The sequence below is a fragment of the Lepidochelys kempii genome, chromosome 22 (assembly GCF_965140265.1).
Source record: "Lepidochelys kempii isolate rLepKem1 chromosome 22, rLepKem1.hap2, whole genome shotgun sequence".
Lineage (NCBI taxonomy): Eukaryota > Metazoa > Chordata > Testudines > Cheloniidae > Lepidochelys > Lepidochelys kempii.
The window spans coordinates 3,800,593-3,827,132 of NC_133277.1; the positions used below are offsets into that span (position 1 = coordinate 3,800,593).

Here is a 26,540-nt window from a genome sequence, read left to right on the forward strand (position 1 = left end):
TTTTTCGTTCCCCCTTTAATCAACCCACCGTAAAGCCATTATTTCTGATTTGGTAACCGGTTCATATTTATAAAAAATCATTCCATCAAATACAGACTGAACGCATGAGGATGGGACTTCACGGGCAGTTAAATCCAACTCCTTTCTGCACTTACAAACTGTATAAAAAAATTCTGCTTCACAGGCAAAGGCTCGGTCAGTGCAGTTTGCGTTAAAGCTGAAGGCAAATTTATGTTCTTGACAATCCACGATTATCCAAGTCCTTTACCTGCAAGACACAAATAATCTTTGCAGCTTTCCATAGTTCCATTAACACAGGGAACTACTCTACTGCGTACTGACTCCAGCACATGTTTAGGAGAAATCATAAATTATTCGTACTGACTTGTCCACTTTGTATTGGCAACTCAACATTCAAAGTTACATTCTTTTTACTCCTGTTCACAAGTACTTTGCTGTCTGTAGCTCATGCACTTCTAAACACCAAAAGGGCAAGTCATTTCACTTATACAGTTTCTCTACCTTTTCACAAGCTATCCAACTAAGTGAGGGGAGAAACATCTAGGATCATTTCACTTGTCTGTAACGTTATATTCCACACACATGCTCCATCGGTTCCAATTCTTAGCTGTAGTAGCCACAGGATAATTTTAAATTTCAGTGTTTAAAGTTTAACAAAATGTTCAGCCCAAATTCTTTAGACTGCTGGCTGCACATTACTATCCAGATATAATCCACTTTCAAACACAGTAACAGAATACCACTTTGTACTTCTATAGTGCTTAGGTACCATGGTGATGGGAGCCATATGTGGATTTTGACAGCACTTGGTAACTAAGATAAGATCCTAAGAAAGACCACTCTAGATCAGACCAATGGTCCATCTAGCCCAGTATCCAGTCTTCTGCCAGTGGCCGATGTCAAATGCTTCAGAGTGATCCCATCCCCTGTTGTCCAGTCCCATTTCCTGGTAGCTGGAAGTTTAGGGACACCCAGAGCATGGGGTTGCATCCCTGACCATCTTGGCTAATAGCTATTGATGGACTAACTATCATCATCAACCCCATTTTACAGATGGAGAAATAGATGCAGAGAGGTGAACAGACTTGTTCAAGGTCACAGAGCAAATCTGTGGCAGAAGTGGGACTAAAACCTATTTCTACTTACTCCTAGTCTTGTGCCCTGCTCACTGGACCCATGCTGCCTTTGAGTATTTAATGGAAAGGCAAAAACGGTATTAGCTGTTTCAGAGAAGGTATGATGTGATCGCATATAAAGACCAAACAAATGGCATCAGTACAGGGGAACTGAAGACCTGTGGCACAGTCTGCATTCATTATTTGTTTACTTTAGTATAGCAGAAATAAGATCTGTGATCTAATCTATGGAGGATCACCTTCACAGCCATCTGGTGGCCTACGCTTCCCAATTCCCCTGCAGCATAGCTAACAAAATACATCCTCTGACACTTGTTTGGGCATGCAAGGAATGTTCAAGAATCCTAATCAAAATGGGGCATTTCCGGTACAACAATATAGAAAATGCCAACTAAAGAAACAAAGAGCCCTGAAGGAAAAGCAGCATCAGACCTGGTTTAAAGCTTGACTCCTTTGTAAATTTAGCAGTCCAGTTATTACGGCATTCCTGGCAGCTTCCCAGGACTTGTAGCCCATATCAGTAGCCTAAACTTGCCTAGAAAGCTGGACTCCATCCTTTGTTTAAAAGAAAAAAATTCCCAAAGTCTCACTTCCAAAAAGGCTGTCATATCCCAGCACAGGCAAACCCCAGATACCCAGACTGTTCACAATTTCCCCCCGCTCCTCTGTAGAGAGACGATAGCACCCACTGCCTGCTTACTTTGTATATTCGAACTAGCCAGTGCTCTGTGGTATATGCCTCCTCCAGCACATCGAGTTCAAAGTCTTTGTTTCCAATCTCAGCGTTTCTCACTCTGTCATAACCTGGGGGACGCTCTAGAAAGAATGGGAGTGGGGAAAATGACCAACAGCTTCAGAGTCCACATTTCTGCCAAAAATAATACAGGTCCTTCCAACCCAAATGAAAACCCTTTCCCAAGGCCTCTCAAAACCCGGTGGGCAGACAATGCATTCAAAACATGGAGCTGGCCAGGCTCTTCTCTTTCCCCAGATGACTCAATTCTGAACGTACAGCCTCCTGTGAGTTCTAACACAGTCTGTGCCCCCTATATAAAGTCAGATTTTCATCTCTTTATGTTCTGAAGGGCTGCAGTACAAGCCTCCTCGGGGCAAGCCAGAGCAGGGAAACAAGGTAAGTGGGAGGTGTTATTTTTTGTATTCCTTTCAGCTGTATTCCTTTCCAAATGCATCCTTAACTTTTGGGTGTCAGGTATCAAGATGTTCTCATGAAAGGCAGTCATGCGCCAACATCAGCACAGCAGGCTCAGAGCTGCCAATGCCTTCAAAGAAAGCCCAGAGCCTGGCAATGCACTTTATATTCCAGAACAAAACTTTGCACTGGTGTGTGGTGCTGGAATGACAGTCCTGCCAATAGAAGCCCTCCTTCCCCACCCCCAGGAGGTAGGGCAACATCCTCTCCATTTACAGAGTAGAGACAGAAAAAGGAAGGGACTTGCTCAAGTTCACACAGCAAGTTAGCATCAGAGTTGGGAACAGAACCTCAGGATCTGGGTACCCATGTTCCCTGCTCTAATGCCTAGACAGTATTCCTGATACTCTTCTGCAATACCAATACAAGGACCATTACTACATACTGGCTTCTGTGTAGACCTGCCCGAAGCGGTAGTAGCACATCTTATACATAAGGCAGTTGAGCAACACAGGGGAACCTTCCCTATCCACACGGAACTCTCCTGTCGGCGTGTAGTAATCGTGCTCCTTTATGTGCTTCCCGGTGTCTGTGCTTCCACCAATTCGCACCATCCACAGAAACTTGTTTATATCTAACAGAGGTAGGAAAGAGAGGTCAAAGTGTTTTTACACATCACACGTACTTCAAGCAAACAGTCTAAGCAGCTAAGAATGGCACTCAGCGGGGTCAACTTTCAGACTTCAGGCCTCCACCAGTTAGGTGACCCATGTGAAGGAGCACACACAGGGCATGTGGTTATTGAGACAACTGCCCATCTGGAGGCACAAGGCTGAAAGGCAGGTGCCCTCAGTCCCTATATTCAGAAACGTCAGTAGCAGCTGGACCTCCTGGAGAGCCTCACTTCAGGCTGAAACTGTATATGTGGCTCTGAGTGAAGAAACAAGGTAGATGAAGCTGCTTTGAACTCTGTAGTCTCCCCGAATCGCACAAGCTAGGAGCTCAGTGAGCAAATAGGTAAAAGGTGCCCCATCTACATTCTTCTCAAGTGGAAACATGAATTCATGAACCCTCAATACCCACCAGGAGGTAGGGAATTGTCTCCAGTTTACTGACAGGGAAAGGAAGGCAGAGAATGTAAGTGACTTTGCCCAGGAACACAGAACATATACTCCACCTGCTACCCAAACTGCAACCTTCCCTCAAACATCAGTAATCATAAGGCACTTAGCCACTGCCTCGGTAAGGAAGCTCACAGGAGCTTACATACTTTGCAAAATTACTGCATAACAAGCTATTGTACGTTCCAGAGGGTACCTGCAATTGAATTGCAGGATTGTTCTTGTTCCTGGCAGAGAATTGGTTTTGTGTTTCTCTAATACCCAGCCTGAAGGCTCAGAAGATGCCATCCAATTCAATTAGCAAGCCCCCTAGACACCCTTTGATCAAACAGTATCGTACAAACAAATCCAGGCATTCACCAGCAAGATGGAGCAGCGACATGAATCATTCTGGCCTTGCCACGCACCTGCTCATCCCTACACTGATTATCCATCCCCGAAGTCTAACAGAACCTCCAGCCTACCTGTCCATTCTAGTCTGTGTGTTGGGATTAATTTACATTAGATTAAAAAAACCCCACACCAATAACAAACCCGCCCAATTTAAGAGTAACCATGGGCTAGGTCTTTCCTTCCCCTGCTGCTTGTGCAGTGTAGCTCCAGCCAGCTCTTCAGTGGTCACTTGGTGCAGCAGCTGAATGCACAACCTGCTACTGTGCATTGTGCAGGCAGGAGATGAGAGCATCACAGCACAGAAATCAGGGTTATTCATGCAAGAAGGGAGTGTGGGCAACTGGGCTAGAGGGATGAGTTAGCATGCAGGAGTTTGCACTGCAGAGCTGTAAGAAAAGGGTTTTAGAGTGACATATGTTACCATCTGAGGAATATCCAGTGAGGCCTCCAAATATTACCAGCACATAACTGACATCCAGCTCCCTCATAATCTCATAGGCCTTCTCTTCAGTGGATGCCATTGCCTTGGAGAAAAACAAAGCCAGAGTCAAGCCATAGCCATGAAATCCACAGTAACCCCATCACACGGGAGTACAAGCTGCATCATGGAATCGTCTCCATCAATAAATAAGAGCACGGGTCACTCAAATGAGAGCTAGAACCTCCATTCAGTGCAGCACCCAAGAAGAATTCATCTTCATCCATGGGAGGTTTTTCCTGGTACACTAAGAAGAGAGGTCCTGCGTTCAAGGAGTCACTGCACCTACCTGACCAACTCGGGAGATGTGTGTGTTATTCCAGGTGTTGTTGTCTACAAGAATCGTCCGATTCGCCATGGCTGTTATCTGATACCCATAGTCCCACCAGGACATGACCTTTGCATCCTGCATTCAAATACGAAAGAACCAATTAGTCACCTGCTTTCAACCAAAATTCAGAAAGGGCGCTGTCCTATTCCCACTACAACACACTTAAGTCGCAGGCCTGAGTGATTTGCTCTGAGAAGCTTAAACATTTGCATCAGGTTCCCAAAGTCCTTTGGCTCTAGGGTTGCTTAGGAATAAACATTATTATAGGACACTACAGTGTTCATTGAAGTTGAACTAGTCTGTGATGGAAAAAAGTTGGGCAGCCATAGAGCCATGTATGCCAAAGGTTCAGAGACAAAGCAGGCGGGGCGGGGCGCGCAAGAGCATTAAAAGCTTGCTCAAACAGCTAAGCTCTGCAGCAAACTGGGCCATCTCTGCAAATAAAGACATCTGGAAAAGAACTATCTGCGATCTCATTTCCCAGCTACAAAATACACAGAGAGCAAGACTGCAACAGGGAATTCCTTGAAAGCTGCCAAGAAAGGCTTTGTTAAAATGGAGAAGGGGCTCAAAGATGCTGTGCCTGCCAATATTCCCCGCAACCATTTCAACATACAGGTCACCTCTAGCTCAGGCTGTATCCAGAGGAACCCTCACCTCACCATTTTATCCCTTTCTTTGAGTCTGAAATCTGAGGCCAAAGACCTATTTACACAGCCAAACTGACCATGTCAGTGGACAGCATTCTTGCTCACAGACTGAATTAAGGTGTATTACAACCCCTTTAGATTGTGTTACAGTTGTGCAATGACCCAGACTATAATGCTAGAATGTGGAGTTGTGATGCAGTTTGTTCTAGTCTACATAGGTAGGATCAAACTGCCTTACACTGCAACCTTCTAAAACGGTTGATTTTCATGGCTAGATAGGCCCAACACAGGAACTGCTCCATACGTTAGTTGTATAGCGAGTCACTAATATGTTAGCTTCTGGAGACTGATAGTCTTGCAATACAACCAATTGCTCCAGAGACCCAGGGACTGAGATAATTTCCAAACCTATGTTGTGTGTGACAGAACTACTCACTGCACCGGACAGTTTTAAATTTAAAGTGACACACTGGGTCTCGGAGGCCAAGTCAGAGACACACAGTACCATCTTGGAGTTAACAACACCAGAATTATGAACTGACCGGTCAACCACACACCACAGGTGGAAGCAAAAATATGCAATCAGGCAGCGGGGGGGGGGGGGAAGCAAATATAGTACAGTACTGTGTTAAACTACTAAAAATATAAAGGGAAAGTTTAAACAAAAAGAAGAGTTGACAAGGTAAGGAAACGGTTTCTGTGCTTGTTTCATTTACATTAAGATGGTTAAATGCAGCATTTTTCTTCTGCACAGTAAAGTTTCAAAGCTGCATTAAGTCAATGCTCTGTTGTAAACTTTTGAAAGAACAACCGTAATGTTTTGTTCTGAGATACAAACATTTCAGAGTTACGAAAAACCTCCATTCCCAATGTGTTCGGAAGTCTGAGGTTCATCCTCATAGGCAATCCCTCTGCAGAGGTGAGCTGTACTCCCCAGTGCCAGTCCAAAGGGACATAATGGTAAAGTTAGAGCAACACCTAACCTACACTTTCATAACCTCCCACAAATGAAACAAATGTGTCAAAACTGTTTGCTTCCCACAAGTCTAGGCCAGCGGCCCAGCACTATGAACAGTAGATCCATGTGCCACATGCAGCTCTACAGAAAACAAACCAGCTGACGTGCAACAGACAGTATGGCAAAGAACCTTCACTTCCCCAAGAAATTAACAGTGTAAAAGCAAGTCATTCTGCAAGTGATGAAGGGCAATTTATCAGGGCCCTTCCTGTACAGACACACTAAAAGCAGCTAACTTACTTTTCCAGTTTTCCATTACCGTGTGATGCCATCATGCTGAATATTAGTATCTTGCAAATAGGGCCTTGTGGCCCCTGCCAGGAAGCTTGGGACCTAGGGATGGGTTACAAATGTAACCCCATGCTTACTCAGTGTAATAATATTCACTCAAGTAGTACCTTTCATACCAGGCTATCAGAGCCCTTTACAAACAGTAATTAATTAGTTAGGCCTCTTCACTCTCCTAGAAGGGAGCTATGCAACTATTATCTCCATTTTACAGATGGAATAGTTGAGGCACATATCGGATAAGTGACCTCCCACCGTCACACACCATGGGGAATTAGAACCCAGGAGTCCAGACTCCCAGTTGTGCACCGTGGATAGGTACAGCAGTAGAGAAAATAAACATAAAACCCTGCTCGTCAGAAACAGATTTAATTCTGTTTCAGTTTTGATTTAGCACATTTAAATAAAAACCTGATCAGTGCCTCCTCCTCTTACTCGGAATAAATCTAATTTAGCCAAATATTCTGGCATTTAAGTCCAAATTGTTGCCATTGTCTCCCCAGCGACAGAAGGTGCAACAGCCCTGTAAGCTGTCAGGATTCAAGTCTCCCTGCTCCACCTGAAACCAAGCCCTAGGATCACTTTGTTTGTGCAGAGACCCTGTGGCAGTTTACCTCTGGCGTATTGTGACGCAGCCAGTAATACGCCTCTCTGAAGTCATCGAAGATGATCCTACTGCCATCCCCCCCACGAGCAGATAGCACTATGGAGGGGGAGGAGTAGGCCTCACTGGTTACCCAAGTCGAATGAAAAGTGTAGGTGATCAAGAAGAAAGCCATGACCAGGATCATGCCACTGGCAACCTAGGGAAGCAACAGACAGTATCAAAAGCATGTCAGAAGGTTCACTCATTTTGAAAGAGAGCTCAACCTCATATCACAGAGCTGTGCTCAACCAAAGTGCAGGGATCACAAGCGACGATTGGTCTACTCTATGCTCAGAAAAGAGACTCTACCACTGATCCTCTCTGAGCTACTCAAAAGGAGGGCTAGAGAACATCCCCATGTCACTTCCCCGCACCCCGCAATCTCCTTCCCCCACCTCCTTTAATCACATTCCCCCATAGAGATTTGGAGCACTTCCCCCAGATCAGTGCCCACATGGCTTCCCCTTGAAACCTGGATTATAATCATGCATGAAAACCCACTTCGTTTTTAATAGGGTAGGTAGAGTCCTGTTGCTTTTTGGTTTTCTTGTCTGGTCGGCTGATATCCAGGTTCTTCATGTAAGTGGAGAGCACCTGAGAAACCCCAATGCCAGATAGAATGCACATAACTGGGGCCAGAACCAGCATGAGACGCACCTGTTGAAGACAACAGGACATTTAGTACCTGGCCACAGAATGATGAGCTCCTAGCAAAATGCACAATGAGCACAGAAATGAAATACAGACAGTGGGTGTATATAGCTCCTCCCCACGGATGCAGTGACTGTACAGGCAAACAGCCATACTGTACTTCGCAATAACCATCCCAGCCTGGGACATAAGACTGTTTTCCAGTGGACCATCATTATGTTGAACACACTGGCATTCAGGACCAAAACAGAATGTTATGAATCACCTGATTTTAGAATGCATCACCTAATGCCAACAATGAAATCAGTTACATGCAGCATTAGGCTGTCCAAGGGGAATGCAAGGCAACATGCCTAGTGCCATGGGGTCTTTGAATTTCTCAGGGATGGCCACCAGCCATGTGCAGGAGGGATCTTAATTTAACATCACTTCTACAACCTCTAATACTGTTGTACCGTAACCAAGAATTAACGGATGCTTCCATGCACAGAGGTCAACTCTCACCTGGGGCACAATGTGCTAAACCAAAATCCTGAACTACTAGCTCACCATCAGCCACTCAGCTTTAATAATGAAATCCAGAGCCTACCACCTAGAAGCTTGATGGGCTTTACAACTCAGCTGTGAAAAACTAGAAAGAACATTCACTAATCCCTCCCAAAAATCTACTCACCCACGGCGATGGCAAGAGAGAGACTAATGATATTTCATTGCCGCTTCAAAAATCTCGCAAGGGCGCATTCCCTAACAAAACCTCACAACCATGTGTGATTGAAAAACAGAAAAATGTCATGACTGTTTTAACTAACTCTGTGGGTAACATTAGCTCTGTTTGACAATTGAAAAAGTTCAGACATAGGGAGGAGAAATTACTCTAAGGCCACTAGTGAGTCAGTAACAGACGGACTAGGAGCCATCCTAGTTCTCCACTTTACTCATTTCCTCTTTCTACCCATTTTTCCATCCCCAGGATGGTCAATCCCGTGACTTCGCACATTCAATCCTCAGCACGTGGCAGCTCTCACCATGACTGCAGAGAAATACATGCTGGTTACGCCGTACATGATGATAAAAATGCGGGCGTCCGACAGATTACTGAAACAGTAATACAGACCAACTGTAAGAGAGGGAGAGACAGGTCAGCAGCCAGCTTGACAATTTCCTTCCAGGCCAAGAGTTAAAACGCATTGTATTAAACAATGCAGGACCAAAACAGAATGTTATGAATCACCTGATTTTAGAATGCATCACCTGTTGCCAACAATGAAATCAGTTACATGCAGCATTAGGCTGTCCAAGGAGAATGCAAGGTTACAATGCATTAACACCAGGGATGGGGCAGTGCTGGTCAGGTATTGTAAGGCTGTCTTGTGATGAATTAGCCTGTCAACATGGGGTTGAGGGTTAGAAGACAGAGCAAATGCTGGGCTTACTGTGCATAACAAGGGACCCATAAGTATGTGGTGTGCTACAGCATTAAGACAATGAGCAGGACATTTTATTGGCACAGCAACGAATGATTCAGCTGATTTAGTGGGTTTTTGTGTACAAAGCATACAAGGCTGTAGTACCCTCACTAACCAACCAATGCTCTGCAGACTGCACTTGCTTCTTATTCATATCTGGGTGTAATTCAAAATATTAGCACCAATTAACCCCAAATGCTCAGATCTAAAGACTGAGGGCAGAAGGCCATGGGGTAATCTCAGCAGTGACAACAGTTCATGGCAGGGATAGGCTGTCTCTCCAGTGGTAATAATATCCAGCACCTATTGTGTTTATAGCTTTCCATCCATAGATCTGAAAGTATTTTACAAGGCAGTTTAAGCATTATCATCCCATTTTACAGAGAATGGAATGACTTGCTCAGGATCACACTGTAGCAAAGAAAGCAACAGAACCCAGAAGTCCTAACTCCCATTCCAATGTTCTCTCTGCTATATAATGCTCTTTCATGGCAGTTGGGACCCAAGCCACACAGGCCATGCCATAAGGTCAACACTCTGGACTGCATCCAGAAGTAAAAGTGCAGGTTTCAGAGTGAATGTAGTATGAAACGCATGGCTGACAATGCTAAGCCGGGGGCAGCTCCATGGTGCACTAGCTGAAGCTTTTAAGTGGCCCTAAAATGTAGGCCTAACCAGCTGTACATTGCAATGCAATTTCCCACTGATCTTCTGTTGGACAAGGGTTTTGGCTTTTGGTATAAAGCTCCTCCACTCTAGGGCTTTGCCCACTTGGTGTGGGCAGGGGCCTGTCATTAGAATTTCTGCAGCAATTTTTTTCTTCATCGGAATCGGATTGGTGTGAGCACATTCCATAAACAAGTGCACTGAACTCACCTGGGAACATGAAAACAAGAAGCTGCAGGTCAAAGTAATAGGAGGACCAAGTGGTGGGCTGGTGCTCAGAGACTGAAGCAATGATGGGAATGTTATTCTTTGCATAGGAAGGATCCAGCAGAGAGTAGAAACGGCCAGTCCAAGGAGAGATTTTCCCTGGCAGTGAGGAGAGAAATCCACATTTATGTACTGGAGTCACAGGTCAGTTTACACCAGAAAGTTCTTTTACAGAGGACGAATATGTAGAGCTGTAATTGTATCTCACAAATATTGATCACATGCAACACTATTAATATACTGAATTTATTACTCCTCAGAATTACTAGGTTTTAAAATAGCTGTAAAGTGCAGCTCTCCTCTGAAAGGCACTCTCAGCATGGAGCTCCACAGTGCCATTTGTAATAGTCTCTCCTTGACTCCAGGTCAAATCTGTTCAGATTCCAAGTCAAGCAGCAGTTGTGTAACCTCTAGCTCAGCAAACTCAGTATGGGATCCAAGAGTCCTTTCTGACACTTCTATACAGATTCTGCTGCTGGAGATTAGTTAACTGTTCTGAAGATGAAGCATGAACCAGAATATACCCCAGCTCCAGCTCCCAGAGTTGTGCTGGCTCTGTTGGGCTAACAAAAATACTAAAAACATGCTTTTAGTGAATAACATAAGAAGATTATGAGTACTTGTGGCACCTTAGACTAACCAATTTATTTGAGCATAAGCTTTCGTGAGCTACAGCTCACTTCGTCGGATGCATTTTTTTTCCACTAAATGCATCCGACGAAGTGAGCTGTAGCTCACAAAAGCTTATGCTCAAATAAATGGGTTAGTCTCTAAGGTGCCACAAGTCCTCCTTTTCTTTTTGCGAATACAGACTAACACGGCTGCTACGCTGAAATAAGAAGATTATGACTCTGGACACACACACAGGGGATCAGGTTTGAGGAAGAAGGAGCTATTTCTACTTATCAGCGTAGAGCTACACTTTGCATGCAGATTTTGGTACAAGAGCTAGTACAACTTCTCAGCCAAGATAAGGGCTCTTTCCTATTTCATTGAAGGAAAGAATTAAAATTAACCATTATGCCACTTTTCAAAGCAATAGCAGGAAAGTGAAGCAGAAAATTCATGTGTTCCATCACCAACACGATCACAGCTTTTGTCACATATCTCAATCTACCTGTCAGCATCAGCATAGCTCCTATAGTGAGAAGAACAAATCCAACCAGGGAGATCACACTTCTGAAGAGAATTTCAAATTGCTGGGGGTTCAGCTTGCTGCGCAGGTAATCCACAAAGGCATGGATCTGACACAGGCCAAAGACCCCCAAGGCAGCCATGTGCTCAGATGACAGGACAGGCTGTGAGGAGAAAGAGCGGGATCAGATGCGAAGGAGAACGACAGCAGATATTTCAATCTGCTTTCCAGCAGCATTCTCACTGAGTCACATGAAGCCTTCCCCTCTGGGCAGAGAGTGCACCACTCGGCCAGGAAGAGTCATTTTCTCACACAAATTAAAGCTCTTAGGAAGCCAGAAAGAAAATTAAATCCAGGAGCCACAATGAGAGCCCTGATCATACCAATCCCTTTTTCCACATACTCTCTCCCTGAGAACTTGTTAAGACAAAGATGCTGACCTGAACTGATACCGTAACATTTAGCATATGGTAGTAGCTCAGATTAAGTCTCCTGAGTATCTAAGCAGGAGCTCAGAAAGACCACATAACTGCAGCTCAAGATGGTTTCAGCTGGCTCATTCGTTTACGAGAAAATAGGGGTATTTTAATAAAAAGGTAACAACAAAGACGCAGTGAATAATCTAGTACCAGCCTACTGCTGTAGAAGTCACCCAGCCTTACAACCACGCCCAGGCTAAGTTGTAAACATGTAACATTTGACAAAGGCTGTGAAGCAGCTTTCTCCCCATTTCACGGAGCTGGAAACAGAGGCACAGCGAGGTTAAGTGACTTGCCCAAGGCCCCAGAAAAGTCAGTATGGCAAAGCTGGAAGTAGAACCCATCCCTCAATGGACAACCCGGCCTTCCATAATTAGCACTGGGACTAGAAAAGCCATAATAAGAAACAATGACCTTAATCACAATGGCATTGAGTAAGTCCGTGAAGACCAAGTGGTTTTAAGAACAGGCAAACCCAAGTGATTTGGAACTTACAGCTATTTTATAATAATGGGTTTTATAATAACTTAAAATATCCAGAACACAGCAGGTCAGGATATTTGCTAGCACTGATAACAGTCTGCAGCCCTCTGACGAACAGTGCAAAGAGCATTACCGAAGTTCATGAAGCCCTGCACACTTCTGGGAGGAAATTCAGTCATATCATCCCTCTGTTACATATGAACTGAGGGACAGAGAGGTGAAGCATCTCCCCTAAGGTCACTCAATAAGTTAGTGGCAGAGCCAGGAACAGAACTCAAACATCAACCTACAGTTCCCCTTCTCTAACTGCTAGACCATACTCCATCTCACTGCTTCATTTAATTCCCTTACCTGGAAGCCAACAAAGGAAATCTGCATAGACAAGATGGTTCCTAAGCAGTACACGGTGCAGTAGGCTACATAGATCCTGTGGGAGAAGCGTCCTGTCAGCATCAGCACAAGGACATGCAGGGGGATCAGGTTAATCAGAAATACGTAGCCACCCCACGAGGAGACCTGGGTAAGAAAAGAAAAAAAAACAATTCTATGCTCAGAGTCAGTTGCACTGTGGGGATGGAAAAGAGGTTAATATTCTACAGGCCATCTCCCATTCCCTTACTCCTTTTGACAGGGAGACAACTGGGCCCAGAATCCTACAATGCTGAAAAGCCATTCTCCCTTTTATACAAATCATGGCTAACGTGACTGGGAGAGTAACTGCAAAGTGGACGAAAGACTGCGCACTCAGTGAATATGCCAGGGAAGCAACAAACATGCAGCAGATCAAATACCATCAATATTTAAGTAAAATATATTAAGGAAGACAAGCTAAGCTGAGCTGTGCATCTTTCACTACAGGGCATCCAAACTCTATCCAATACAGGCCCATGCTTGCCAACTTCACAGAAATGCATGGTATGCTCATAGGTTGTGTAAGACAGACTACAGCTACCCTCATCTGCCATGTAGGCCACATAGGACAACTGGTCCAATTTTACAAGATACCCACAAAGTATCATGGGCTTTTGCTCAAAAACAGGACCATTTTCACTCAGGAATAGTCTGATTCTTAAGCAAACTAATACTTTCAAAATTCCCTTTAAAAGGAAACAAATTCCCATCAACACCCATGTGAAAACTGGAATTTCTCACAGTAGCCAATGCCACATACGTGGGACTCTTGATCACACTCCAGTCGTTTTTAAACAGTTACCAATTCAAAACGTTCTTCAGAATTAACACTGTCCGTATATAGCAGCCTTCTTGTGATGGCTTCAAACAATGCAGAGTTAACGTCCCTCTTTGGCTTTTCTAACACTTAGTTCACTGTTTCTCTCAGCAGACTTGGGCAAATGTTACTGTTGTTTGTACATTTAGTACATCCCACTAGAGGGAAGAGAACATGTAAAAGTCATGGTGCTGCCCCAATTCCAAACATCTTTCCTTTTAAGTAAGTGACTCTTCTTTAAAAATCTGCCTTTTCTCTGCTAGTTTAGATGAGCTCTCCAGCACTGACCTGACAGGAAAATGCACCCAAAGAAAGAGAATTATCTTTGTAGCCACATGGAAGAATTTCAGAATGGCTCATCTCAGATCTTGCATTATCTGCTGTATTATGAATATAGTCTTATGTGACGCTTACCCAGACTCGCCAATGCTACTACTATGCACAAACAATATGGCATGTAACACTGGGAATCATTAGCAGTTAATCTGATACAGTATTCATAAAAGCTGAACGGAGCATTGACCCTACTTGCTCCACTCAAAAAAGCCAAATAAAGAAAAAGCAAAAGAAAATAGCATCTGAGAATATACAGAGACCACTGGGTCTTAATGACAGCATCTAGGCAGCTTAGATCACTGGACAAAATGAAACCCACTACACAGGAAACAGGAGGAGTGAAAGCTTTGCCCCTCACTTCATTTCAACATATCAGGATGAATGTTCCACAGGAGGGGGGAAACATGTCCTTCTGGCTTTGAAATCAAATTCTAGTTTTTTTACGCCTCAGATAAATTTTCTTTACACTGGAGTTGCTAACAGAGCATCTCTGCTGGGCTGCTCTGGAGTCCTCGAACACCAGACAGCATGCTAGGCAGCTCTGCTTACTATTTGCTTTGACCATGTCTACACTAGGAAAAGAGGTGAAGGCCAAAACATGTTAAAATCCTAATGTAGGCAAGGCAAGTTGTAGTTTTAACATGTCAGTCTGTATATGGAAACCCTAGGCTTTACTTTGATCACTAATGTGTTAAAAAAAACCACCTTTTCTCCTAATGAGGACAAGGCCTTTGATACCTGGACTCTGCTACATCACCCTCTATAATAAAAAGGGTCAATGGATAATAAAGCTCAATCAGCAGGGAGTCAATCCAAGGGCTCCCAACCACTGGCCCCATCAGCAACCTGGTAGGAACTAGGCAGACACATGTAACTGGCATAAAATGATACAAAATATAGTCACCCGCAACTTCAATACCCAGGTGTGCCGCAGGGAGGATACACCCTACATATAGGAATCATCAAGGAACACAGGATGGAAGATTGAATGCTGAAACAGAGACAAACAGCTGCAGGACACATTTGACACCCAGGCTGTATTTTGGTTACTTCTGGTCAACCCCCACAGCTGAAGTGGTCACTGGCTTGTTGGAGATTCCTAAACATTATGAACAGAAACAGACACTTACCATGTAGAAGTAGGCAAGGGCACACATGGCTGCCCAGTAGATGGAGCCAGTCTTCACTGCTTTGATCCACATGTAGTAAGTTAGCAACATACAGAATATTGCAATACCTGAGCAAAATAATGTACAGAAATCAGCCTGGAAAAACTATGGACACAAAAACAAATATCTGCCCTGAAGGGCCCAGGACAACCTCACCATGGCAAAAAGGACAAGCCCTTTAATTCAATGGGGATTAGGTGCCTAACTTACTTAGGCGCTTTTGTAAATCTCACTAGACAACATCTGCATCTTTAGGCACCTAAAAACCTTGGTAAACCTGACCCTAGGTCCACCATGTTGTCCAAGGAGACAAAATTTCCTCACAGTAGTAATAGCCATTGCATCACTGGCAATGTGATCTCCTATGAAAGTTACTGCCCTATGTCAAAATGTCCTTCCCTCAAAGTTCAGCCATGGGACTAGGGCACAGCACACACTGTCCAGCTCCTGAAAAACCCCCCACTGGTTTGGGAACCACACGTGCAGTGGCAGTGCCTACCTAGATTATCGCAAGGAGCAGAGGCCTACAAAATTACTGTCTGTTACACGGACAACTTAACACGTCACTGTCTATGTTGCCTTGGGCCCCTGGAAGAAACATCTACCCCGTATGTGAATGTATATGTAAATTAAATTACAATTTAAAGCACAATTCAAGGTTTAAAAAAGGTAAACATGGTTCCTTCTGACTCTACAAATTTGCTTCTGGTGCCCCTCCAAGTCACATCTGCTAACTTTGCTGACAAGTTGCTTCTTGGTAGCCCCAGCAGTACCAACACAGCTACAGAAGAGCAAGCTGGATTCTGTTCTGTTTTAGGTACCAAGAGCGAACTTGTCTCCATTTCAGCTGCAGAATTGTTGTTACTGGCAGCGAGGTAAGGGGAAGAAGAAACATGGCAAGCGTAGTAGAGTTTATGGAGCTGGTAGAATCGCTTGGTGACATGAAACTGACGATATTCCTATTAGAGTATGATTAGCATGCTCATTTCTGTACAAAAGAGAAAAGATGCTTTCTGTCCTGAGAGGTCAGCTGCCTCAACTGGACAGGCAAAACATGCTGGATGGGCAGGAGAAAAGCCACATCTCAATGCAGTGAAGATTTTGTCTGGTGGATCATTATTGCTTAGGAATGACCCGGCTGTGTGTCTCTGGGAGCGAATACAGGAGGAATCACACAATGCTATTTTTACAGTCAGTTTTCAGCACGTAGTGGTTCTTTAGGGGTTACCTTCTGTCTCTACATAACCCCATTTTGGAGTCCCACCGATCTCACCTTCATTGTCATAGGAGCCAGCCACAGAACGAGAGATGTAACCAGGCACCACGGCAATCATGGCAGCAGCTAGGAGACCTGCCCCTGCATCCTGGGAACCACATATGGTCAGAGGGAAAGAGATTCAACTTCAGTCTTTAAAGAGAGATTTACAAACAAGCATGGCTGGCAAAAGCAAACTAACCCAAGGCACAGTTCCTGCTTAGTGACTTGGTAAAATAATCAATTCTCCCAGCCCAAGGGGCCCTAGAGAAGATTTGCCATACCCCACTCCCTCTGAGACCTGTATCAGAGCCTGCCTTCAGCTGAGGAGAGCTGGAGGAGGATCCCCTTTGGGGCCCATAAGAGGGGCTCTTGTCTGCTAGAGGGGGATCAATACAGAGACTGAAACACAGACCAGAGAGTCAAACCTGATTACTGCATGTACCACCCTGACAGAAAGCTGGCAGAAGGAAGGAACTCACAGAGCTGTATCTAAACAGAATCCTGAAACTACCTTCATTATGGCTACAAAATGCTGACAGTAAGGCTGAAACTCCCAGTTTCATGGGGAACACGAACATATGAGACTGAATGCGGAAGGATCTTTGGGCAGTAGCCCAAGGTCACCCTCTCCAGCTCAAACATCTTTTTAAAAGCCAGTGGGCAGAACTAAGCAAACATGAATGACTTTGCACTATCGCTGTGCAAAGCAGCTCTGGTGGGAAAATAAAGCCCAGGCACTTGGGACCAAACTGCGTTGCTCGTGCAGATGAACGTGACACGGCGGAGGCTCTGGACACACATTCCTGTGCAATTACAAGCCTTGCAGGTCATTCAAAAGGCATCTCCAGGCAGCAGAGAATTTTAAAGGGCACAAAATAAACTGTGGCCCAGATGCCTCAAACAAGTAGAGATCCTGAAGCAACTCTCAGAGCTGCCTTTGGGTCAAGCTGAGGCAATACATTTAAGCCCCAGCCCCTCCTACTCCCATTCTCCCTACCACATTTAACATGACAAGGAGCAAGGAAACAGGACTCAAGCTGGAATCCTAGGCCAACTATTGCCATTTACAAACCCCCAGGCATTGTGGGATTTGTAGCACTCACAGAGCCATGTGTGAGACACAGGACCTAAACATGACTGAAGGGGAGAGCTGCTATTTTTTCCTAGTCTGTAAGACCCCAGCATGGTTGCTAACCTGCTGGCCTCCCATCAAAGCCAGTCAGCGCCAAGCACTCAGAGGTCAGTGCAAAATGAAATAGAGCACGGAAAAGATCCCATTGGGTAGGAGTCAATAAAAAACCCAGTCAAGAATATACAGGCCTCCCAAATAGTTTGGGGGATTTTTCAAGGCCAGATGAATAAACTGAACTACCTGATGAATCTGGCTCTCAAACAGCAAATAATCAATAGACAACAGTGTAACAGAAGTATTAAGGACCATAATCTCACGCCCCCCACAATTCTCAGTGCTTCTGCTCTGTCATATAGGTACACCAGACAGCAAATCTCATGCCCTCTACAGAAAGCTACAAAACTCAGAAGCTATGCACAGATCTACTCTTTATCACTCTTTACCTTGAGTTCTTTGGTGAGGTGATAAGTTACTATGGTGGTGAAGGAAGAGAAGAGGGGAGCCAGGAATACACAAACATTTCGGATGTCAATGGTAATGTGGAAGAAGTGCAGAACATGGTAAATCGCTGCTGATGTGATCATCAAACCTGAGTGACAGAGAATCTTGTTAGCAAGGGGTCATTGATTCACCAGCAATACATGAGCTATACTTCATTTAGCACAGAAGGCAACTGAGATGCTGTTTTAAGTTAAGAAAGGGATAATTTAGCTGCTGTAAAGAGAATTTAAAGGACACAGTCAGATTAAAGCATTTACACTAATTCTTAATGTAAATTATGACCATCTAGGTACTTATATTGCCCTTAACACTATTATCTGAAGGTCTCAGGGACCCCCAAACCTTCCTAAATTAGAGGCTTGGTGGGGAGAGGATATAAAACAGGGATGTCTGGCCAGTGCCTCTGATCCAAGAGAATGCTGGTCAGATTTAAAGGGACAGCCATCAAAATACTCCAGACCCTTTTAAAGACATCTGGCATCTGTCTTAACTGGGCTCTGAACATGGGATAAAGTGCAGACTTCCTCCCACAGTTGGCCTTGAGTAAACCAGACAGCAGCTTTGAACTATGTTCTATCTTTGGAGAATCTGCAACAAAGTGCAACCCTGCAGGACAAAACTGGACTACATTTAAGTGAAGTCTGTTATCTCAAGGGCTGTATTAGAATTATGAATGCCCAGATCATGTGTAAAAAGAACAGGGGGACTGGTGGCACCTTAGAAACTAACCCATTTATTTGAGCATAAGCTTTCATGAGCTACGGCTCACTTCATGGGACGCAACATGTGTGAACTCCGAGAATTCCACCTCTCTGTCAATCAGGTACCATGGTGCAAGCAGAATCAACAGTATAGTTCACGCCAGCCAGCTACTGTCCAAAACTCGAACCGGGGGGGGGACGGGGGACGACACACACCCATGTGCCGCTCACACTGTCTTAGATGAATAATCCTTAAATCCTAGCAAGGACTATCTGAACTACCACTGTCAGATGCTAGCCCAGTGGGCTGCCACATTACTAGTCAATTTGTTTATCCAAAATTATTTCTTAGGTACCATTTCAGCTACGCAACTGATAAGAACAATTCTAATGTTTCATGACGCTGATGTAAAGTGAGAGAGGAAAATCAAGTTTGATTGCCCGGCCACAAAAATATCGGAGCTAGGGAACAGGAGAGACAAGATGAAGGGATAAGTCTCTTGAACCAAGATAAGGGCTTGGAATCTGCACCATCTGAACTTCTTGTACTTTAAAGTGAGGTTTAGTGCAAAAGAAACACCCTGGCTTTACCTGGATAAATGGTTCCACCAATGATCCTCCCCAGGGGGTACCAGGCTCTGTCGTCAAACCAGTTGTGGAATTTATAGAAGCCCTCCTCTGCCAGGAAGCGGGTCGTGCGGTAGTTAAAATACCTGCAATAGCACGAGATGTTGAGTGTGTCTGCAGTGTGGACACGGGAAACGCTGTTTACCGCTCCTCAGGTTCCAATCTCAGCCTTTAACTAATCAATGCACGAGGAAGTGCCACTATTTATGACACGTGAGTGCCAGCCCAAGTGCTGAGCAGTACACAGTCTTGAAATAAAATCCTTAGGAGATCCATGTGCAAACACACCAAGTATTAGATACAAGGAGCTCTGGCCATTTCTTCACTATGCATTCTGAGTTTTAGCAGGTAGCAATGTGATCAGCTGGACCTCTCTCCAGCTGTAGACGTTTATGACTAACGATACAGAATACAAAGCTACCCCAGTTGGCAGTATATTTTCTGAAGAGAGAAAGAATGCAGCTCAGACCTCTGCATATCTAGGCTGCCTAACATTTTGCAAGATAGTTGCATTGTGTTTTTACTGGGACAGCCTCAGTAAAAGCAGGGCCAGAAGAGATCACTTGCAGAGCCAATTCGATCCCCCATCCTCCCAGCAAGCATGTCACAAAACTGTTCACTACTTTACTCCAGCTTCGCTAAACCATCCTGAACCTCTGTAGTGAAGGTGCCCTGTCCGTCTCCACCTCTGCGCTACTTCCTACTGGTTTCAAAGGTGACCACAAAGGTCCAAATTCTAGTAGATTAACCCAATATGAGCTCAAACCTGCAAGGGGCACTCAGAGCTTTGCTACCTAAGCGTACTTTATTGTACTCTTACTTTTTGGGGGTCCTGCATTCATCCCCACCAGGTCCAGAGGGCACGCCCTGGCAGCAACATACTTATACCAAAGCTACCAGGGAACCTGTTCAAGTTAACTCCATCTAAGCCAGCTCCACACTCCAGCAAGAATCACTGGCAACAGGGGAGTGCCAGCTTTTGGGGGAGGGCAACCTAAAGGTCTGTGATGAAGGGTACGTTTTCAATCCCCCATCTTTAACGCAGAGCAATTTGCTCAGCACCCTCGCACATGACATTGCAGAAGGGTAATGTGACCCTGACAAACACAGCACCATTTCTGCATTCTCACAAGGAAAAAGACTAACCAGAGCCCACAAGAATGATACTTACGGGTCAAATTCATGGATGACACTTTCAAATCTTAACACAGAGAAGAGTCTAGTGGAGAAAGCTGCAAAACATAGGCAGAAGGGAGAATCAACGCACAGCATTCACACAGCAAGGGAAACTTGATTTAGCTCAATGTCTCTGTTCGATGAAAGCTTAAAACCTGTGAAAAGTGGTGGGGTCATCGGAGAAGGTGCGTTTGGCCTGATATCCAGGACTGGCTCGAACTGACCCCTTGAGGGAGTTGGGGTGGAGAGATGTTATTTTCAATATATTAAAAATAATGGAAAGGGTTTTTTTTAAAAGCAATTCTAAAAATAGCTGAGTTCCGTAACCCTAAGAAATGCAGAACATGGAGCTGAGCTAGCAAAATTCTGGAAGTTGCCTTTTGAGGATGTTCATAGTTAAATTACCAAGGCTCAGACTTACATAGCACAGCTGCCATCGACAGGATGAGAAGCTTGAGCAGCGTGTCCTGTTTTTCATAGGACAGGCGGAGAAACCCTAACTTGGTCATTTTCACATCAAAGGCTGCGATGGATGATGCCTGAACACCTGAAAGGGAACAGGACAGAAGGGATGAACCAAGAGCAAGGCAGCCCGCAGCCCAAGAGCAGCATTTTGGATTCCTGTTAGGACGTTTATTCAGAAGCTCTCTAAATAAGGAATTAACAGATCCATATTCCCTTGAATGGGACCGTCCCCATGCCTCAACACACTCCATTTCTGCCCCAAAAGGCAGTCTCCCCTCCTGTCATTCTGACTGTGTCACCCGCTCTGGATACTTTCACTGGCTTTCTGTCTCTTATGGAATCTGATTCAAACTTCTCACTAATCCCAGCCCTACTTAGATCTCTGATCTCAGTCCCTCCTCCCCTTACTTTGCCATTCCTCACTTCCTTTCGCTCTCAGCATCTTCTACTATACTCCCCCTAAGACTGGGACACTCTCCCTGCCCTCATCTGCCAGATGTCCTTTTCCCCTTCAAATTCATCTTTGAAACACACCTCTTCAAGCAATCCCTCTTCACCAGTAACCCCCTCACCTGATCAGCTGTCCTCAGTCTTGTCTGTGTTTGTCTTGCCTTAGACTGCAAGTTCTTTGGGGCAGAGGATGTGTCTGTTTCTGTGTGTGTAAAGTGCCATGTAAATGTAAGTTTTATAAGCAATTAACAATAAGTAATACTTCAAAAAGTAATACTTCAAAAGCATTCCCTGGCCTAAAACCCTCCCTTCAACTTTTAAAGTGACCTGCAAAGGCCAAAAAAATCCCAAACAAAACAGTACACATAGAGTTTGTGCCCTTTTTTACTCCCATTTGATACATGAAGAGGGCCTGAAAGGATCTCCCCCCACCTCCCGATTTGTTTACACTAGAAATTCAGGACTTTTCTACTGTGGACCAGGATAGGGTAGTAAAATTGCACCAGTTTAAATCAATCAATTTAAAATCAACCGGTGAAACTTTTCTAATCGTGACAAGCCCAAAGACACTATAAATACAAAACCAATAGGATTATGATATCAGACAAGAGGGAAGTGAAACCTGATTAAAAAGAGAAGGGATTTTAATTCAGAATACATCAGACTCTTTGATTTTGTTGACACCTCACTTCTTTAACAAATACATTTGGGAAATAAGTTCTCTTTGCTATTGATTTAGACTCCCTAACCCTTCAAGGACAAAGAAAGCTCCATATCCATATGTCTGAGACACCCAATGAGCCTTTCAATTAAGCCAGGGGAGACCAGACTTGACAATCCTGGGATTTGTAAATAAAATAAAGATACGTGCAGAAACACTTCCAGATCTGCTTTACCTATCAGAAAAGTTACAAACTTGGCAAAAATAATAGTCAAGACCGAATCACTGATGCTACATTTTTAATAGTTTCCCAATTTCGGGGGACACAGAAAGATCATTATTATTCTACTCAAAGGTAACGGAATGCAAATGCCCATGGAGCATTAGGGCAAGAGAATCTGGCACTGGCTCTGGAGATTTTCTAGATAACGGATAATCTAGCTCTGAGCTTGGCAGCAGCCCCAGGAACTTCAGGGCAACAAAGGATATGGTGCTGGAGTTGCTGCCTATAGATTGTCTGGATTCCAGAAGGTGACACACACAGTAAGTCAGTCTGCCTCACAGGTCACTCTACTAACTGGCAAAGCTGGCTCTAAGGAACATTGTCCAGCCATGGCTTTGTCATCCAGATGGGGCAACCTGCAATTCCTGTACAGTAACTGCCCTCAGTAAGAGGAATAAGCAAAAGGGTAGAGCTCAGGGCCATGGAACAACTGTGGAACGGATACCACCGAGACATCATATCCCCTCCTTCCTCTCAGACTGAACAGAGAGTCATTACAGTCAACTGTTCCCTCTTCTGCAGTCCCCGAAGACTCAATCTTCTGCCCCATATCATTCAACAGCTCTCTGATACCTTTGGGAGAGCTACAGAGTTAACACAGGTGAAAGTGCCAGCATTATCTCCTAGCTTTCTCAATGTCCAGCCAAAATCAGCACCTGGATGAAGACCAGCTCCCTAAAGCTGAACTCAGGCAAGATGAAGGTGATGCTTGTAGGATGAGGGAAAGTCCTTCAAGGAATTTGGCTCCTCTACAGCACTCCCTACTAGTGAGGGCAGGGCAGTCAGTAACCTTGGGGTCCGTTTTAACTTCCTCCATGGCACTGGGTACCCAAATGATCATGATGTAAAAAAAGTGCCCACTGCCATCTATGACTGGCCAGGTGATTGCACATCTCTTATCAGATACAGAGCTCCTCGTGGTGATCAATATAATAAATGTCATTCATGGCCTCTGGGGTTTGATTATTGCAACTCATATTGAGGAAAGAGGCCACATGCCCCGAAAAAGCTTCAGCTGGTACAAAACACAGCAGCCCATCAGCTTAGCACCATAAGTCACTCATCACAGGTCTCCACCCTCTGCACTTCTCACCAATGAACAGTCCAGTTCAAAGTCTCTAGCCCAATAGCCCGCCCTGGGACTGACCCTCGGTACCCCCACCTCGAGCATGGCCTCTCACAATTGCTACCTTCCACCGAGGCTATGCAACTGTCAATCTGCAGGGAAAGGCTCCTTAGTGCAGAAGACAGAAATTTCATGAGAGTGACTTTAGACCAGAGATTCTAAAACTGTAGTCCGTGGACCGCCAGTGGTCCACAAGCTCCATTCAGGTGGTCCGCGGATAGTTCCCTCTAAGGTGCACGCCTGGGCGGTCGCACACAAGAGAATGAGGGGCCACCCACCTAATTAGTGGAGCCACTGATTAGGTGCCTGGACCCTGGAGAAGTCGCACATGTAAGGTGAGGTGGCGGCTTGGGGGGGAATAGGGGGTAGGCGGGAGAGGGCAGTGGGGTGAGAAGAGGGGGTGGGGGGAATTTGGGATGTGCAAGGCTGCAGTGGCCAGAGAAAGAGGCGACTTTCCCCAGCTCCAGGGCTGCAGCTGCTGGGAAGAGATGGCCCTCCTTCCCAGCCCCAGCTCTGTGGCTGGGGAGAGACTCCTGCTCCTTCCCAGCTCCAGCTCGGGGGCTGCTGTGGCAGGAGAAGAGGGGGCACATCCATCACATTTGAAAGGTAAGACTACGGATATTAAAATATGAGTTGTGTGCTTTTATTTGTAGAGCAAAAAACCGTTAATTATTATTAATTTTTTTTATATAGCGCTTTTATCCAAAGGGCTTTTACAACGGTTAGCGAAGGCTCCGAACAGAGTTCGGAAAGATTATTAAGTGGTCCGCTAAGACCCTCGGCCATTTCCCAGGCGTCTGCAGAAAAAAAGAAAAAAGTTGGAGACCCACTGGCCGAGACTACGGGACCCGCTGCCACAAAAGCGACGTGGCCACAGGCCTCGGCGTGTTCAGCGCTAGACCCACACCCGGCTGCCCCCCGGGGCCGGTCCCTCAGCAGGTCCGGCGCCCCCGCTGCCGCGGGCACCCGCACCCCGCCGTCATGCGTGACAGCGTCGCCGTAACGCCCGGGGGCCCCAGTCCTAGACTGGGACCGCCCCCCCCGTGCTAGGCGCTGTACACACCGACACAAGAGACAGGCCCTGCCCCCAGGAGCCCCTGGCCTGACGCCCAGAGCGAGAGCCCGGCGGGCAGGGGCCCCGGAGCCGAGCGGCCTGGGGGGCCAAGGAGGGCGGGGAGCTCCCCCAGCCGCAGGGGCCGGGGGGCGGGGGGGGAGGGGCCGGGGCAGTGAGAACGAGCCCGCCCGCCAAGGCGGACGCTGCCCCCGGCGACCCGACGCTGCACGCGCGGAGGCCCCGCAGGCCGGCCCGGGCCCTCACCCCCTCACCTGGGCGCCGCTCTCCGCCCCGCTCCCTCAGCAGCCATCTGCTCGGCGCACCCACCCCGGCTCGCGCCTCCTCCCCGCCCCTCGCTCCTGGGCACACCCCATTGGCACAGACCGCTGTCCCTCAGCGCGCCGCGGGCGGCGCCTGAGCTGACTGGATGCCAGGCCTGTCACTCAGCGCGGGGGTGGGCAGGACTGGCGCTTCAGGACTGAATTGTGGCTGGTGGAAAAGTGAGAGGAGGGGCGGGGTCTGGAGAGCGGGGCAGTTTGGTTGAGGCGCGAGCAGTGACGTGTCGGTCCAGGCGAGAGACGCCCGGAAGGGGCCGGTGGGCGGGGTGTCACGTGACCGGATTCGGACGTGGTGGTGGCGAGGTGGGGCCCGCTCGTGGCGGCGGGCCGGGGGGCGGTGCCTGAGGACGGCTCCCGGCTCCGCCCCCCAGGGCTGGGGCGAGCCTGAGCCACGTGATCCAGCCGCTCGCCGGCCGCGCCCCGGGTGTGGGCAGGGCCGGCCTGGGACCGCTGCGCCCGGCGGGCTGTTCGGCTGGGCGGGCTCCCGGCCTCACTCCCCGCCCCCCCGGGGCTGTCCCGCCCCCCCCCCGGCCTCACTCCCCGCCCCCCCGGGGCTGTCCGCCCCCCCCCCCCGCCTCACTCCCCGCCCCCGCCCCCCGGGGCTGTCCGCCCCCCCCGGCCTCACTCCCCGCCCCCGCCCCCCCGGGGCTGTCCGCCCCCCCCGGCCTCACTCCCCGCCCCCCCGGGGCTGTCCGCCCCCCCCCCCGCCTCACTCCCCGCCCCCGCCCCCCGGGGCTGTCCGCCCCCCCCGGCCTCACTCCCCGCCCCCGCCGGGGCTGTCCGCCCCCCCCCGGCCTCACTCCCCGCCCCCCCGGGGCTGTCCGCCCCCCCCCCGCCTCACTCCCCGCCCCCGCCCCCCGGGGCTGTCCGCCCCCCCCGGCCTCACTCCCCGCCCCCGCCCCCCCGGGGCTGTCCGCCCCCCCCCGGCCTCACTCCCCGCCCCCCCGGGGCTGTCCGCCCCCCCCCCGCCTCACTCCCCGCCCCCGCCCCCCGGGGCTGTCCACCCCCCCCCGGCCTCACTCCCCGCCCCCGCCCCCCCGGGGCTGTCCACCCCCCCCCCGGCCTCACTCCCCGCCCCCGCCCCCCCGGGGCTGTCCGCCCCCCCCGGCCTCACTCCCCGCCCCCGCCCCCCCGGGGCTGTCCGCCCCCCCCGGCCTCACTCCCCGCCCCCCCGGGGCTGTCCGCCCCCCCCCGGCCTCACTCCCCGCCCCCCCGGGGCTGTCCGCCCCCCCCCCCGCCTCACTCCCCGCCCCCGCCCCCCGGGGCTGTCCGCCCCCCCCGGCCTCACTCCCCGCCCCCGCCCCCCCGGGGCTGTCCGCCCCCCCCGGCCTCACTCCCCGCCCCCCCGGGGCTGTCCGCCCCCCCCCGCCTCACTCCCCGCCCCCGCCCCCCCGGGCTGTCCGCCCCCCCCGGCCTCACTCCCCGCCCCCGCCGGGGCTGTCCGCCCCCCCCCGGCCTCACTCCCCGCCCCCGCCCCCCCGGGGCTGTCCGCCCCCCCCCGCCTCACTCCCCGCCCCCGCCCCCCCGGGGCTGTCCACCCCCCCCCACGGCCTCACTCCCCGCCCCCGCCCCCCCGGGGCTGTCCGCCCCCCCGGCCTCACTCCCCGCCCCCCGGGGCTGTCCGCCCCCCCCGGCCTCACTCCCCGCCCCCGCCCC

At 48.0% G+C, this 26,540-nt stretch overlaps 1 protein-coding gene across 1 annotated transcript; it reads right to left on the reverse strand.

The window, feature by feature from the left end:
* STT3A (STT3 oligosaccharyltransferase complex catalytic subunit A) lies at positions 1–24,901 on the reverse strand. The gene is made up of 19 exons (XM_073320526.1): positions 24,819–24,901; positions 21,545–21,624; positions 20,929–21,054; positions 20,503–20,563; positions 19,296–19,417; positions 17,946–18,091; positions 16,386–16,476; positions 15,074–15,180; positions 12,731–12,895; positions 11,400–11,580; positions 10,226–10,381; positions 8,909–9,000; positions 7,734–7,889; positions 7,201–7,389; positions 4,589–4,705; positions 4,243–4,345; positions 2,753–2,941; positions 1,858–1,973; positions 1–268 (listed from the first exon to the last, which is right to left on the reverse strand). The coding sequence occupies exons 3-19, from the start codon at positions 21,014–21,016 to the stop codon at positions 230–232; spliced, it is 2,118 nt and encodes a 705-aa protein (XP_073176627.1). The 5' UTR covers positions 21,017–21,054; positions 21,545–21,624; positions 24,819–24,901; the 3' UTR covers positions 1–229.
* Between the last annotated feature and the right edge of the window lie 1,639 nt (positions 24,902–26,540).